Source organism: Telopea speciosissima, chromosome 1, assembly GCF_018873765.1.
Source record: "Telopea speciosissima isolate NSW1024214 ecotype Mountain lineage chromosome 1, Tspe_v1, whole genome shotgun sequence".
NCBI classification, from domain to species: Eukaryota; Viridiplantae; Streptophyta; class Magnoliopsida; order Proteales; family Proteaceae; genus Telopea; species Telopea speciosissima.
The window spans coordinates 10,848,598-10,863,796 of NC_057916.1; the positions used below are offsets into that span (position 1 = coordinate 10,848,598).

Sequence of the window (15,199 nt, forward strand, 5' to 3'; positions counted from 1 at the left end):
CTTCACTGTATGGACGGTTTTCTCAAGCTGCCTACCAAAGCAGTCATTCATCCTTCAGCGTCAGATTGCAGTCCCTCCTATTTGTTGCCTCTGTTGGAATACTAGCAAAGATGTGGATCAGCTCTTCTTCAACTGCCCATTCCCTTCTTACGTTTGGAGTGCATTCTCTCCAAATGTTGACCTCGTAGAGGAAGAAGTTTGCCTTTCACAAGGGAATGGATTTAAGTGGACATGTCCTATGCTGGTAAATCTTGTTGTGATACGGTGGGTAAACTTGCATTTGGGGTCGCCATCTATCATATCCATGGTACAAGATTAAGACGAAATTTCATGAAACCAACCGAAATATTTCGGTTTCTTAGGCTGTCAAAACGAAACAGTCTGCGATACGGAAGAATTGCAATGTTTCAACCGAAATTTTGCAGTTTCGACGACCATGTTTCAAATTTCGGTATCGTTTCGGTCAAAACCCTTTGTGTAAAATGCATGGTTTTTTATCGAAATTTCGCAGTTTCGATGAAGTTCCGACTTCCGACCATGTTTCGAGTTTTGATATCATTTTGCTAGTTATGACTCCAAAGAGGGAAACTTTCTAGAAACCCTCACTTTTTGTATTTTTTTACCAAATCACTCCCATATCTTTGTAATGAACCATGAATAACATTTGATAATAATAAAATGGTTTCTAATTTTATGTTAATTCATTCCTAGAGCATATTTTAGTTGTTTTAATTGAATTATGTGTGTTATAGTACTAAAGTTTGTGTATACAGCACCATACAGTGTACCACATACACTACCACCCTAGGGTCCAAAGCCAAACTACCATTTTGTATGTGTTTTTTCTTTTTACAATCTAAGGGTTCCATTACGTTTAAAGGGCCTAAGGTAGGGTTTCCTAGAAGTGTTGGGAACTAATTTGGCCATTTGGGCCTCGAAACCAGCAACCAAAACCTTCCAGGTTTCAACTGAAATTTTGTGGTTTCGCAAAATATTTCGGTTTCGATACGAGGCTCAAAACTGAAACCTTGAACCTTGATCATATCTGGCTCGAGCGCAGCCTCCGGAGATGGACTCGTTCGTAAGTCCCTATCTTTCGAACAGATTTGGGACTCCATCCTCTTTGATGTTAGATCCAAGCTTCTTGTTGTCCCTACCCAGTGCGTCAATACCACTAGAAATAGATTGATTGCCGATTCATAGCGTCGTCCCACTTTTATTTTACAGGCTGATGTCCTGTAAGGGCAGGACCTTGTAAGTTGTATTTTTTTTGTTGTATTTTTTTTGTTGTTCTTTCCCCCCCTCCCCCCCCCCCCTCCCTCCTTTCCTTTTCTTCTTGGGGATTCCTTGTATTTTCCTTTCCTTTGGTAATGAATTTTTATTCACCCAAAAAATATTATTTATCCAAAAAAAATAGTCTATTTGGTGTATCTATTTAATTGTGAACACTAATTTAATCACATATAAGCAAGAAAGAGACCAGTTAGCCATATAACACAAATGCATGCCTATAGACCTCACCAATAATAAGAAGTAATCACCAGCATGCATGCTAGTACAGAAAACAAGAAATGACCTCTCACAAGCAAGTGGATGCACAATTTCAAGTTCAGTAGCATGATGCAAAACCTTCAGCTATTCATTATTAGACAGAGTGGACAACATGAAGCAGCCGAAGGTGAAGGAGTTTTGGGCCTTCTTAGGCCTTCTATTTTCTCCTTTGTCCCCCGATGGGCATCCAGTATTGCAATTTCGTTTTATTCACTACAAAACCACATGTAACCAATGGATTGACAGACAGTTTTCTCCAGACAATTCTTAAGTTATGCTGTTCACAGAGCTAAGAGCTCTTTGGGTGTGTTTCAGGCTAATCTCAGAGCCTATGTTTGAGCTTCTTGGTTTATTATTAGAGTAAGATGACTTCTCCTCCATAACCACCACCTGTCCACGGTTGGTTTCTACTTTCTACAACCAGGCATCCCAGGCCTACACCATGAAGTCTAGTCAATGGTTATACTTGTATTCCCAGGTTGAATCATTTATAAAAGAAGAAATGAAAGCTATGCAACAAGCAATATCAACTAAAGTTCAAAGTACCTTGTTCATCAGAAAGCACAGCTAAAATTCTATCCACAAGATCCTGCAGGACATGAGTAATACAGCTTAGAATCCACAAGAACAAGTTAATCTGACAAAACTGCTGAGTATTAAACAGTTCCTAAAGTACAGTGTGTCAATTCTGAAACAGCCATATTTAGAGAAAAATTAACCAAAGATCCACATCTAGAAACAAATGCTCCTACAGTTGTAATAGTGAAAACCATGCAAAAATTGAAATTGACTGGTGTTCTTTATGGGCTCTAAATCCTAACGGTTCATGCTCTAAACAACAACATATGCAGGTATAGGAGACATTCTGCAGATAACAAAGGGGCCTAAATAAACATATTGATGCAGATCCAAGCATCCGCAAGAAGAAGCAGCCCTAAGATCAGGGCCTAGTGTTTGGAGCCTTAGTATAACTTCATACTTAATTTATTTCACCTTTAGTTATTTCCCATAGTTTTTTTTTAGTTTAATTGTAAACTTAAATTGAACCGGTTCAGACCATGGTTCAATTTCATTGAATTAATCCTATTGGCTGTTAGGTTTTTATTTCCTATTGGTAGATAGGGAATCCTTTAAGTTTTAGCTTTTAATTAGAGTGTCCCACCCCTTCCACGATTTTAGAAGGGGAATAATTCATATTTGTAAAAGGATTGGGCCTTCGGCCATATTATATATTAATAAAATTGTGGAAGGCACCCCCACAGTTCATATTTGAAAATAAACTTTGTGTTTGCCTGCTGCCATTGTTGCCTTGTGAGTAATATCAAGGTGAAGGGATTGGTGGATCTCCAATCGACTCCTTGCGTCTTGCAGACCGGGAGGATCCTCTTTTCCTCTCCTTGCATCTTGTAGATCAGGAGACCCTATCTTCTTCAAGCTGCTGCTGCCTTGAAGATCAGTTTTCAAGTAAGTAGTTTACTGTTAACAGCCTTCATCCTTCTTCTAATCTTCCAACCTAAGCCTATCAAGTCCCATTATCATCCCCTTCATTAATCCAATCGATCCACCCAAACCCTAGGTTATCTATATTCTGTCCAGCCATAATCCACCAACCAAATTCAATTAAATTTCAACCATAGCCCCTTCTCACCTCCCCCTCCACTCGACCTTAGTTGCAGGCCCATCCTAACACCTAAACCCTAATCCCCCTCATCCCCATTAAAACCCAAACCCTTAAAAAACTACCCAGACCAATCCAGCCATTGAAATCTGCCCATATTGCAGCTGAACCTCCCCCTTACTGCCCTTACCACTCGACCTAAAGCCCTAGCTCAAACTCTTACTCTAAACCCTAAAACCCATCACTCCCATCTTTCCCAAAACCCAAAACCCTAACCCTAATTTTCTGATTTTTTATTTTTCACTCGAACATCATTCAAACCTTCACTGTTAGCTTCCTCTAAACCAGCCTAGCATTACCATACAAAATTTACAACCATTAACTTAAACCTAACCCTAATTCTGACCTAAATCCTCAATTCTGTCCCAATCGGCCAGCAGTATTGAAAGGTCCTGGTTATTTGGCTCCTAGTAGGCCCTTTGTCTATCTAGGACTACATTAAGTGGTATCAGAGCCATGGATCAACATGGCAATCCAGTATTGAATCCATCACTACCACCCCCACTCGATCCTATGGCAACCATAATGGAGCTGCTGCAAAAGCTATCTGCAAACCAGCAAGCTATGCAAGCTAAACAGGATCTTATTACTGATAAAGTGACACGATTAGAAGGGACAGCAACAATCCCCTATTAGAAGATAGATATCAAGTTCAATCAGAAGTACAAGGAACATTGGGAAGAGATAGAGATCACAGAGATCAATCCGGAGATCACAAGGAGCATAGAATATAGAGATCACAAAGACAGGCGCAGGTATGACAGAGATGGGCATAGAGAAGAAAGGAAGATGAGATTGGCACATACCAAGCTGGTTTGCCCTGCCCGAGAATGGTGGAGAACTGCAGAAAGGGACATGGAACTTGATGGCCATTCACCCACTACATGGGAGGATATGAGATATGATTTCAGGGAGAAATATTTGCGCAAGCATTACAGAGCACAGTTACAGGATCAATTAACTCCCTACGCCAAGGGACTATGACTGTATCTGAGTACATGCAAAAGTTTGATGCTCTTTCTTCTCGTACTGGCACTAGAGAGAGTACCACTCAGATGTTATCTCGGTTTCAACTGGGATTGAAGGCTGATATTACCAGGGCTATCGAAGTAGCTGATGTCAAAGATGTTCGGGATTGTTTTGAGAAGAAATTGAAGGCTGAAGAGTTATTGGCTGGAAATAGAAGATTTGGTTCCTCCACTGAAGACACCAAACCATCTCTGCCAGCATCCAAGTCTACTACTACTGGTCATACTCGATTAGGGTTTTTAGTTGGTAGTTCTTCTCGCCCTACAGCTCCCCTACGTGTTGATGATAAGGGTAAAGCTCCCATGGTTAGTAGTGAACCCCGCAAGTGTTTCCACTGTAGTGAAATAGGACACTATGCCAAGGATTGTCCCCGAAAGCATAGTGATGCAGATCCTAGCCTCCTCGAATTGAAGAAGCCACCCTAAGCCTAGGGTTTCAATAGGAGCCTTAGTTTAGTTTATTTCAGCTCTATACTTAGTTTTTATTTTGTGTTTTTAATTGAACCGACTTAAATTGGTTGCATCCAATTGGTTCAATTGGTCTAATTTAAGTGAAGTGATCCTATTAGCTAAGAGGTTCTTATATCCTATTGGCTAGTAGGGAATCTTCTTTTATTTAAGTTGTTTTAAGTCATTAGGGGTAGATAAGTCTTTTTCTTTTAAGTTTTTAAGTTATTTTTAAATTGGTCCACCTCTCCACGATTTAAGTGAGAGATTTGATTTGTAATAGATTTAGGAATAAGGCCTTTGGCCTCTTATTTAATAAGAATCGTGGGAGAGGCTCCCCCACCTATTATGTTTAAAAAAAAATCGTGGACTACTGTTGGCTTTTGCTGCTGCAGCTTCTCTTCTCAGAGAATTGCCTTGTGAGTAATATCAAGGTGGCCTTGTGAGTAATATCAAGGTGAGGGCTGGTGGACTCCGGCGACTCCTTGCATCTTGTAGATCGGGAGGTCCTTCTTCTTCTTCAATCAAGTTTCTCCAAGCTGCCATTGAAGAACCTACAATTCAGTAAGTTATTTTACTGTTTTAGTATTCCCCTCCTTCTTCTAACCTTCCAACCTTCTAACCTAACCCTAATCGATCCCCCTTATACCTTAATTGTTTTAAACCGTAATTATCCTGTCCAGCCCCTTCCCTCCATCAGATCTGTTCCAACTTTACACCATAGTTCCAGCAGGCCATCTCCTTCACTCGATCCCTATTCTGCCCCCATTCCAACAGCTAAACCCTAATCCCCCTCTTTCCCATTAAAACCTAAAACCTCTAAAATCTGCCTAGACCTAACCTACCATCCAAACCACACCAAACTTCAACCGAACCACCCTCTCCATACCAGTGATACTCGGCCAGAACCCCTTGACCTAATTCCCCTTAAAAACCCTAAATCCCATCATCCCCTTCATTCCCAAAACCTGAAACCCTAACCTATAATTTCTGAAATTTTAAAAAACTTATTCAAACCTAACCAAACCTAGTTCATTAAGACCCTTAAAACCTGCATATTAATACCCTATAAACCCCATTACCATTAGTTAACCCTAACCCTAATTTCTGCCCTATTTAGCCTAAGCTGTCCCAATCGGCCAGCCTTGTTAAGTGATCCTATTACCCTGGCTCCTAGTGGGACTATTTCTACCTAGGACTACATCACATAGGTCTGTCAATGTAGCTGCAAAAGAAGAGGAAACCCCTGATGATAATGATGAACAGGGTTTATCTGCTTATCCCCCAAGTGATGATGATGATGGGGCTGGTTATTATGAAGACTTGGGTGATGAAAATCAAGGAGTTCATGTTATTACTCAAGTAGTGATGGCTGATACAATAGAAGGTGAAGAGGTGGTCGAGAATATTCCACAGGAGATCAATGATATTCAAGCTGTTGTTGTTGAAGAGGTGGAGCTTGTGTCTCAAGTATTAGATCAGAAGGTTGCTAACACTGAAGACTCCATGGATAGGGCATTCACAGTTGATACTGATTCAGAAGTCGAACACATACAGTTTGTTATGCCACCATGATTCTTCAAAGAGAAAGCTCCACATCTTGAAGTCTTTATTCCTAATGTTTCTACCTCACCAGAATTTTGTTTGGGAATGGTCAAAGCTGCTACTCACATGTTGATTCCCCCCCCCCCACCATCACTGCAAAGTTCGAGGACGAGTTCCTTCAAGCCAGGACAGCACATGGATTCACTCAGATGATGACTCCCATTCATCAGAGATGAATGTTTTTAAGCAGGGAAGCACTGATGCAGATCCAAGCATCTGCAAGAAGAAGCAGCCCTAAGATTAGGGCCTAGTGTTTGAAGCCTAAGCATATCTTCATACTTAGTTATTTCAGTTTTAGTTATTTCCCATACTTAGTTTTTTTTTTAGTTTAATTGTAAACTTAAATTGAACCGGTTCAGACCATGGTTCAATTTAAGTGAATTAATCCTATTGGCTGTTAGGTTTTTATTTCCTATTGGTAGATATGGAATCTTTTAAGTTTTAGCTTTTAATTAGAGTGTCCCACCCCTTCCACGATTTTAGAAGGGGAATAATTCATATTTGTGATAGGATTGGGCCTTAGGCCATATTGGCATATTATATATTAATAAAATCGTGGGAGGCTCCCCCACAGTTTAGATTTGAAAATAAACTTTGTGTTTGCTTGCTGCCATTGTTGTTGCTGCTTTGTTCCTTAGAAAGTGTACCTTGTGAGTAATATCAAGGTGAAGGGATTGGTGGATCTCCAATCGACTCCTTGCGTTTTGTAGATCGGGAGGATCCTCTTTTCTTCTCCTTGCATCTTGTAGATCGAGAGACCCTATCTTCTTCAAGCTGCTGCTGCCTTTGAAGATCAGTTTTCAAGTAAGTAGTTTACTGTTAACAGCATTCGTCCTTCTTCTTCTTCTAATCTTCCAACCTAAGCCTATCGAGTCCATCCCCTTCATTAATCCAATCGATCCACCCAAACCCTAGGTTATCTATATTCTGTCCAGCCATAATCCACCAACCAAATTCAATTAAATTTCAACCACAGACCCCTCTCACCTCCCCCTCCACTCGACCTTAGTTGCAGGCCCATCCTAACACCTAAACCCTAATCCCCCTCATCCCCATTAAAATCCAAACCCTTAAAAAACTACCCAGACCAATCCAGCCATTGAAATCTGCCCATACTGCAGCTGAACCTCCCCCTTACTGCCCTTAGCACTCGACCTAAAGCCCTAGCTCAAACTCTCCCTCTAAACCCTAAAACCCATCACTCCCATATTTCCCAAAACCCGAAACTCTAATCCTAATTTCGGATTTTTAATTTTTCACTCAAACATCATTCAAACCTTCACTGTTAGCTTCCTCTAAACCTCCTGCCTAGAATTACCATATAAAATTTACATCCATTACCTTAAACCTAGCCCTAATTCTGACCTAAATCCTCAATTCTGCCCCAATCGGCCAGCAGTATTGAAAGGTCCTAAGTACTTGGCTCCTAGTAGACCCTTTGTCTATCTAGGACTACATTACATATTCTCCAGGCTGTTGGATACTCAATGAGCTAACAAGGATACTCAAAGTTCAATCTGGGAATCTAATGTAATTCGGCAATATTGTAAATTTTGCAACAGTATCAACAGTTTCAAAGCCTTCATGGATAACATCTATCTTTTTACAGCCTGTAGAATTTTTTACCTTTTTATCTATGTTGTCACCTAACAGTTTTCTCCCAATATCAACATCCCTAACAAAAAACAAAAGGGGGCCATAAACTGGGACAAGTCATGCTTTTGCAGGACTGGGAAGGGATGGACTGAAGCCAATCTTAGCATTCAGCATACTTTGCAAGAACTGACCACCCTCAGACTTCAACACAAATTTTCACACTGGCAGTCCTAATTTTTTATCCATTACACCAAGTCACAGTCCCTAAACTTTCTACCAATAATAATAATAAAAAAAAACAACACTAACAATAATAATAAATATTATTAACACGAAGAAGAAATAATAATAAATCAAACAAAGTTAGACCCACAGCAGACTGAAAGCGAAAAAGTGAAGCAGAAGCAAGCTGCATGCGGAAACAATGATGCTCGAAAATAATGCGAGTGGACTATGGTGATTTCATAAGAGTAACATATGTTTTCACCTATCTTCATTCAATACAAATTTTCAAGAGACAATAGGCTGTTTTCTTTAAGGAGCAGAAGCCTATTCAATTTTGGAAGAAGCATTCTTCAAATTTCTTTTCACCTTTTTGGGGATTTTGGGTGTACAAGAAGAACAATGTACTTCTAAGAGAATACCTGTTTTTTTCCTTGCTTTGCAAGTCCAAGCTGAGTGAGTACATCCTTAAGCTCTTTTATACGAAAGGATGCCAATTTATCCTGAAATGCAAATGGGTAGGCCATAGCAGTTTAATTAAGTACATATCAACAAAATTAATACTAAGTCCAAGCCTAGTCGCTTCATATCATGGGATATGAACCCATCAAACAAATAAGTTGGACAGCCAAGTCTAATTATTTCACATGATAGACTGAGGAAAAGACATCACACAAATATGTTGCCCATAAAAGTTTAAATAAGTACATATCGTGGAATATGAAACACTAATCAAGGATACAAAGCAGTTCAATAGAGACAGCAAGGAGCCATCCTAAATTGGGACCCTCACTGAAAATAATAAGGGTCAAATCCTCTCCCAATAATATAATAGCCTATCAGCATAAATAATATCTAACCATTAGACCTGACTGTAAATGAGATATAACCATCTGAGGCTATAGAATACCCTTCAGTTTACATGCAGCTAACAAGTAACAGGCAATGGAAGTTACAATAAATCAATGGAGAAATCCAAAATCCCGAGCTGAAACAATGTTAAAAACATAATATAAAATTTAATACCAAAAATGAGGCAATGCCACTACTTAAGTGTGAGATTTTGAATGAGACTAACATAATAAGCTCAGGCAGATAATGAAACAATGGCTCTTAACAGGGCGTACACTTCAACTAGTTCGTTGGCACAAGCAAGTAAGTGATACAAACCAAATTAGACCACTAAGCCTGGATTTTCTCCTAATATAAGGTGAAGAAACAGCCATAATCAAGTTGTTAAAGGAGCGAGGAGGAACAATATCAGCATAAAACGTAAAACATCAACAAATCAGCTCACATAATCCAAGAAAATAGGGGGGAATAAAAGGAAAGCGCCATGTGATCATTAAAATAAGAATAAATGAGAAAACATAATAAGGATCTTACCTTGCAACTAGATACTAAGTCCATCCCCTCAAGTACCCCGAGCACCAAAATGGCTAACAAACAGAGAACGCCAGAGTAACAGAAGCTCGCAGTACACAGGAATCCGAATCAAGTGATATCATCCAAAAACAACGCTTGATCTAATCAAAATTTAGAAATAAAACACCAACTCGAATCAGAATTGTTGATAACCCGAATTCCAAAAAATATACAAAAACAAAAAAACATCCAAAACAAATAATTGACCACATCGATAAACACCCCATCGCCTACAGGCCTAAAAGATAAATGAAATCAACTACTACTACTAAGAACGGAAACTCAACTAGAAAAAACAACCAATTACGTATAAACCCTAAAGCGCAGAGAATTCTGAAAAAAAAAATGGAAATTAACTCGTTCACACGTACTGCATCATGCAATTGATGATATCTACCACGATATCTCGAGCTACGAAAGGAATGACCAATGTAGACGATGATCAATTTACGATGGTTTTGAACTTTCCAGTGCCAGTCCTTTACGCCGAGTTTCTCCCATTGCTAGCGTAGCTGGCGTCTCCGGGTTTCTTGTCTCTTCCCCTTTTTTTTTTTCTTTTTTTTTTTTTAATTTCCCTTTTGATGTTCTTCTTTTTCTTTGACCGAGCTGTAACGGAAGCCATGACCCATGACTCCATCCTCCTGTCGTCCAATCACGATGAGGCGGACCTGTAGAGACTCATACATTCTGGTTAATATCATAACAAAGTCCGGACCATTAGCCACTCCCTTACTATAATTTAATTTTCTTCCATGTTGGCTTCTACGCGAAATCGACCTTAACCGTTGCAATTGCTAACGTAGAAAATGACTAATTAGCCCCTGCATCAGCCTGGGGCTGTGGAGGCCAATGAAAGTGGGCACACCACAGAGGCATTGAGTTGGATGAAATTTTCAATTTCATTGGGGGTTGAACACTCTTTTTGTGTGTTCTTATGTCTAGCACAGTAACTACAATACAGACAATTGATCTATCGCTGACGCTGCAGATTTTGCTTGTTTTACTATGTTTATTGGTGAAAGTTGCTTCAGCAATGAAGTAGATAGATTTTTATTTTTTTTTATTTTTTTTTTCTTTTTTCTTTTTTTGGGGGTGGGGGGGGGGTGGGGTGGGGTGAGGGTGGTGGGTAGGTAACAAAGTAGATAGATATTCACTCTACTAAAGATTATGGATTTAGTTAATAGTATCGGTGATGGTATTGATCACTATCAATACCAATATCCATATTGATATGAATATCATTGTATCGATCCAATTCCATATCAAAACACAAAATTTTCATTGAAAAAAAAACCATATTCGAATCAAATCGATCAATATGAATCAACAGATTCGAGTGATTCACTCGATTCTAATTCCTAAAACCGTCATGGAGATGTGACAATGTAATAAGACCCTTGCGTCATCATTATGCTCCCTCCTCCCTATCGATGAAGTTGAAAATACCCTTTCATTATGCAATCAAATAGTACTTATGGGATCTCCACACCCTAGTGTAGACAAACTCGGCCTCATTTATTGTCTATCTTAATCCTTTTTTGGAAGTTTAAGGTGAAAACTTTGTTTCAATTAGCTTTAGTAGGTAATGCAACAGTTAAGTTCCTATTCCATTGAGTTTATCTAGGAAAGATAAAAGGTAAGGGATCCTACCTTATTTGTTTATCAATGATTAAGGTTATCTAAGTAATTCTATATTCTTATATAAGGCAAGAAATCTAGATGTCGCTCTCGCATATAATGGTATCTCTCACACCAAAACCAATGTGTGTCCAAGAAAGGAAGGAGTGTCTCACAATTAACACATATAAATCCACACTTTAATTGTTTGGTTGAATAGAAAAAATACCATACAAAAAAACTAAGCAAATATAGGGACTATATGTTAGTAAGATGCGCAGATATATAAATGATTATTTGTATAAAATTGTATGGATTGTGTATTTGGTAAATTTATGGTTGTTTATTTGACTTTGTTAGTCATAAGAAGATATTTTATATCTATTGATAAATATTTATTTATTATTTGTCAAAGAAAAAAGATGAAGATTTATTAAAATAAAAAAATAAAAAAAAAAAGGGACAGCTAAGGTTTTGATTGCTTTTATCCACAAAAAAAAAAATTATCGCAACTAGCATGGTACGGCCAAAGCCATCACCCAATCCTACCAACCATATTCTCCATGTTCACAACCTTAGAAGAGAGTCAAGAGACCATTGTAGGAGGGTGGCAACAAGCAGGGTGAGTAAGTGATAAAACACTCTTCAATTTATTAAATCAATAACAAGGGTTAATTACTCATGAGGTACCTAATTTTTAAAGAACTACGTTTGAGATATCTCATGTTTCACAAATACTATGGTTAAGATATTTCATGTTTCTTAAATGTTATGTAGGGGATAGTTTTTTTTTACTTTTTATTTTTTTTATAATCCTTTCAATTTATCCATCGCTATTACTATTATTTTATTTTTTTAATAAAATATTAATATTATGTTTGGCCATAATTTTTTCATTTCAATCTCCAACAAATTGGTTGAAACAAGAGAGAGAGAGAAACAAGGGGGGGGGGGGGATTAAACTAAATAAAAATCTTACTTTTCTCTATGTCAAATCCTCTCTCCACTGATGGAGAGAAGTTCCTAGAGGTGGTAGTCTGCGCAAAATCGAAAATATAAAAAAGGTACTCCAAACACACTTCATCAAAATATGAGTACCACATGAATGTAGTGTCTTTTTACCAAAAAAAATAGTGTAGTTTCTTTAAATGTGTGTAATTTATCATAATAATAATAATGATAAAGGCCAGAGATTGTTGCTTGGTTGTGTAGTGCATACATCAACGCGGGCCCAATGAGAACGAGCACAAACATCAACATAGATGAGATTTTTTATTTCATATGGGCTGAGAGGTAATTTCATGCACTCTTGTGTCAAGGCTTATGGACCATGCAACCATTTAGCATAATTTTTCCTTAATAATAATAATCATATACCCCTTTCCAAAATAGAGAGGTTAAAAAATAGATAGTTATAACATAAATTAGGCCCAATGAACCTGCCTGATTATAATTAATTAACCATGTGGAATGACATTAACTGAATGCTCAAACTATGTGAGTATCTCATATCATGTTCTTCGTATCCTGATATCCTTTGGTCCTGCTCTACCCCCAGCGTATCACAGGTAGTCACTGCTTTAACTTTGACCTATCATGTGTCTAATGGTGATTTGGCCCTTGCAATAGGTCCACCTCAGCCCTATTTGTGTATCATCAACTCCAAATAATGTTTTGCCATGTTTTAATGCTTATCGCTCTTTTTGTCCGTCTTTGTACGAGGGTTATTTTCGTACCGAGAGTTATTTTATTCATTTTGTTGTATTTTTCTCCTCGGGCCTGATAGTGGTCCCCTGCATATTTTCTACGTAATACCAACTCTTGTTTTTTTTTGTCAAGAACAAAAAACAAAAAAAAAAAAAGGAGAATGCCACTTGGTCCATTATCATGCAGTGCACGCTGCTCGTGCGCCACAACACAGGGGCGTGCAAAATGATCATTACACACCCGCATCTCCCTGAAACCCCGAAAATGACTAGGGGTGCGGCGGTCATTCCGTGTCCCCCTGTGTCAGGACGCATGGGCAACATGTTTGGCACAACCGAGTTATGTTCTTTTTTCCAAAAAAAAAAAAAGGATTAAAGTGCTAGAAACCCAGAACCCTATTAGGGGATTCCAAATGTCATATGTTGGTTGGCAATACATTTTGGATTCCCAACATAGTTTAGTGCAACATGGTATCGGGCATTGTATATGTTGATATTGATCCGATGCTGATTTGGATCGGCATGTATCGATTAGGATCGGATGGTTTTACTTTTGTATTTGTTTAAAAATCTTTTTTTTCGAATGTTTTTACCTCTGGCTCGTATCGTAACACTGATACAGAATCGCCCAAGTATCAAGTTGAGTGGATGTTGATATCAACCTTAATTGGCGAATCCAAGACCAATACCTAAATCCATGATTCTATAAACCCCAAATGTGGATAATGAGAAAATGCCTTAAAAATTCCCATAGATATACATGCATATAGTAATAACATATCAAATCTAAATATGAATTTGATTGTATAGTCCATCATGTATTGCACATGTTTTGCACATGTTCTATATCCTCCTCCAAAATTATTAAAAGAATAAAATGATTTAAATCATTTTTCTTCATTTTACATTGGCAAAAATGTGGAAACTATTTAGAATCGAAGGAAAGTTAGGAAGCTACCTACACTTCTATTAGGACCCACCTGACTTGCCTGTGCCTAATAAAGTTGAACAGTTTCTTCAGCTACATGTAACTTCCTTATTATATTTCACCCAAAAAACAATTGTAACTTCCTTATTATACGTTGAATCATTTATTAAAAGTTTGACTTTTTAATGGATTACTTAGAGCTTAATTTAGCTTAAAAACCCGTTCCCACTTCTTCCCACCTGATTTACCATATGGCAAATATCAAGGCCAAAAGGACTTTTGATGTGGGTCATGTAGGAAATCAAAGTCTGGATTTCGAGCACGATTGTTACATGGTTAGTATTATTTTTTTCTTTTATTAATTAATAAATAATGATAAGTTTAGTTAATTAGCTTTTATGTTAGAATAGGCTTTCTTGTTGAACGATTCTTTAGTGGGGTATAGTCTAGATTGTTATGGGTAATTTTTCCTATTTTGTTGGAGTTATACATTGGAAGAGTTATGCTTGGTTGGTGTAGTGGGTAGTCTCGGTTATTGTAGGTTGAGAGATTATTTCCTGGGGGATTGTTTTTCAATATTGGATTTTTTTTAAAACATTGGATAAGTAATTAATGAAATAAATTTATTAGGAGGATAAGTTTTTGAACTCAACCCAACATGTAAATGTTCTTGAGGTCAGGTTTCCTCTATCAAACCAATTTCTATCCTTTTATCTTTTCTATTGACTCTTATTCAAAATAGGTACATCTAGGAAGAGTAGTTCTTCTCAGTTCCTACCAACGGTGCACCTAATTCACATGAACATACCCAATCATATATAACTGTAATGCAAATACATGAAATTAATGTTTCTCCATTGACCAAAAAAACAAAAACAAAAGCAGGTTACTATTTTGTCTAAATATTTTTTAAAGTAGAAAGTTTTCCTCAGCCATGAATGAAGGAAAAGTACACACACCTGAGTCATTATCAACTCCTCTTACTATATGAAGTCATAATATCCCATTGTTACCTATGCCCATTCCAAAGCACCTACATCCACCAGTGAAAAAAATTCCTACTTCATTGTATGTGAAGGGGAAACTGTCTCCATTTTTGGAAATGCCAGTCTTTTTTTTCTCTCTTTTAACGAAGGAGTGGGTTCATTTAATGGCCCATTTCGGTAATGCTTCATATATAACCTTATACATCTGTCATTTGGCAACTCAATTAACACTAAATTGTGAACATGTTCATATTGCCTGTTTTTTTTTTTTTGTACCTTTTAATACTAATATTTTTGTAATGCAAAGCACATTATGCAAGTAGAAAGTGGGTAGAAATCAATTTTTAGATAGCTTTTGCTCTGAAATTGAGAGTAGAAAAGAAAAATTACAAGGATTCAGTTTCTTCCCA

General features: G+C 37.7%; 1 protein-coding gene across 6 annotated transcripts in view; it reads right to left on the reverse strand.

Moving 5' to 3' along the window:
• The window catches only part of LOC122666712 (E3 SUMO-protein ligase SIZ1-like), a 59,869-nt gene extending 49,783 nt beyond the window's left edge, over nt 1-10,086 (reverse strand). For 4 of the 6 annotated variants that reach the window (XR_006333708.1, XR_006333709.1, XR_006333703.1 and 1 more), the window contains exons 1-4: nt 9,763-9,833; nt 9,514-9,653; nt 8,550-8,630; nt 2,098-2,140 (exon numbers count right to left, since the gene is read on the reverse strand). Coding sequence is in view for 1 of the 6 variants with exons in the window: in XM_043862771.1 (XP_043718706.1) it covers nt 2,098-2,140; nt 8,550-8,630; nt 9,514-9,537 (148 nt within the window). In the remaining 5 variants the exon portion in view is untranslated. Of the gene's footprint in view, nt 1-2,097; nt 2,141-8,549; nt 8,631-9,513; nt 9,654-9,759; nt 9,834-9,923 lie in introns of those variants that run through there. The other 2 variants (XR_006333705.1, XR_006333707.1) reach the window with 2 other exon arrangements.
• Between the last annotated feature and the right edge of the window lie 5,113 nt (nt 10,087-15,199).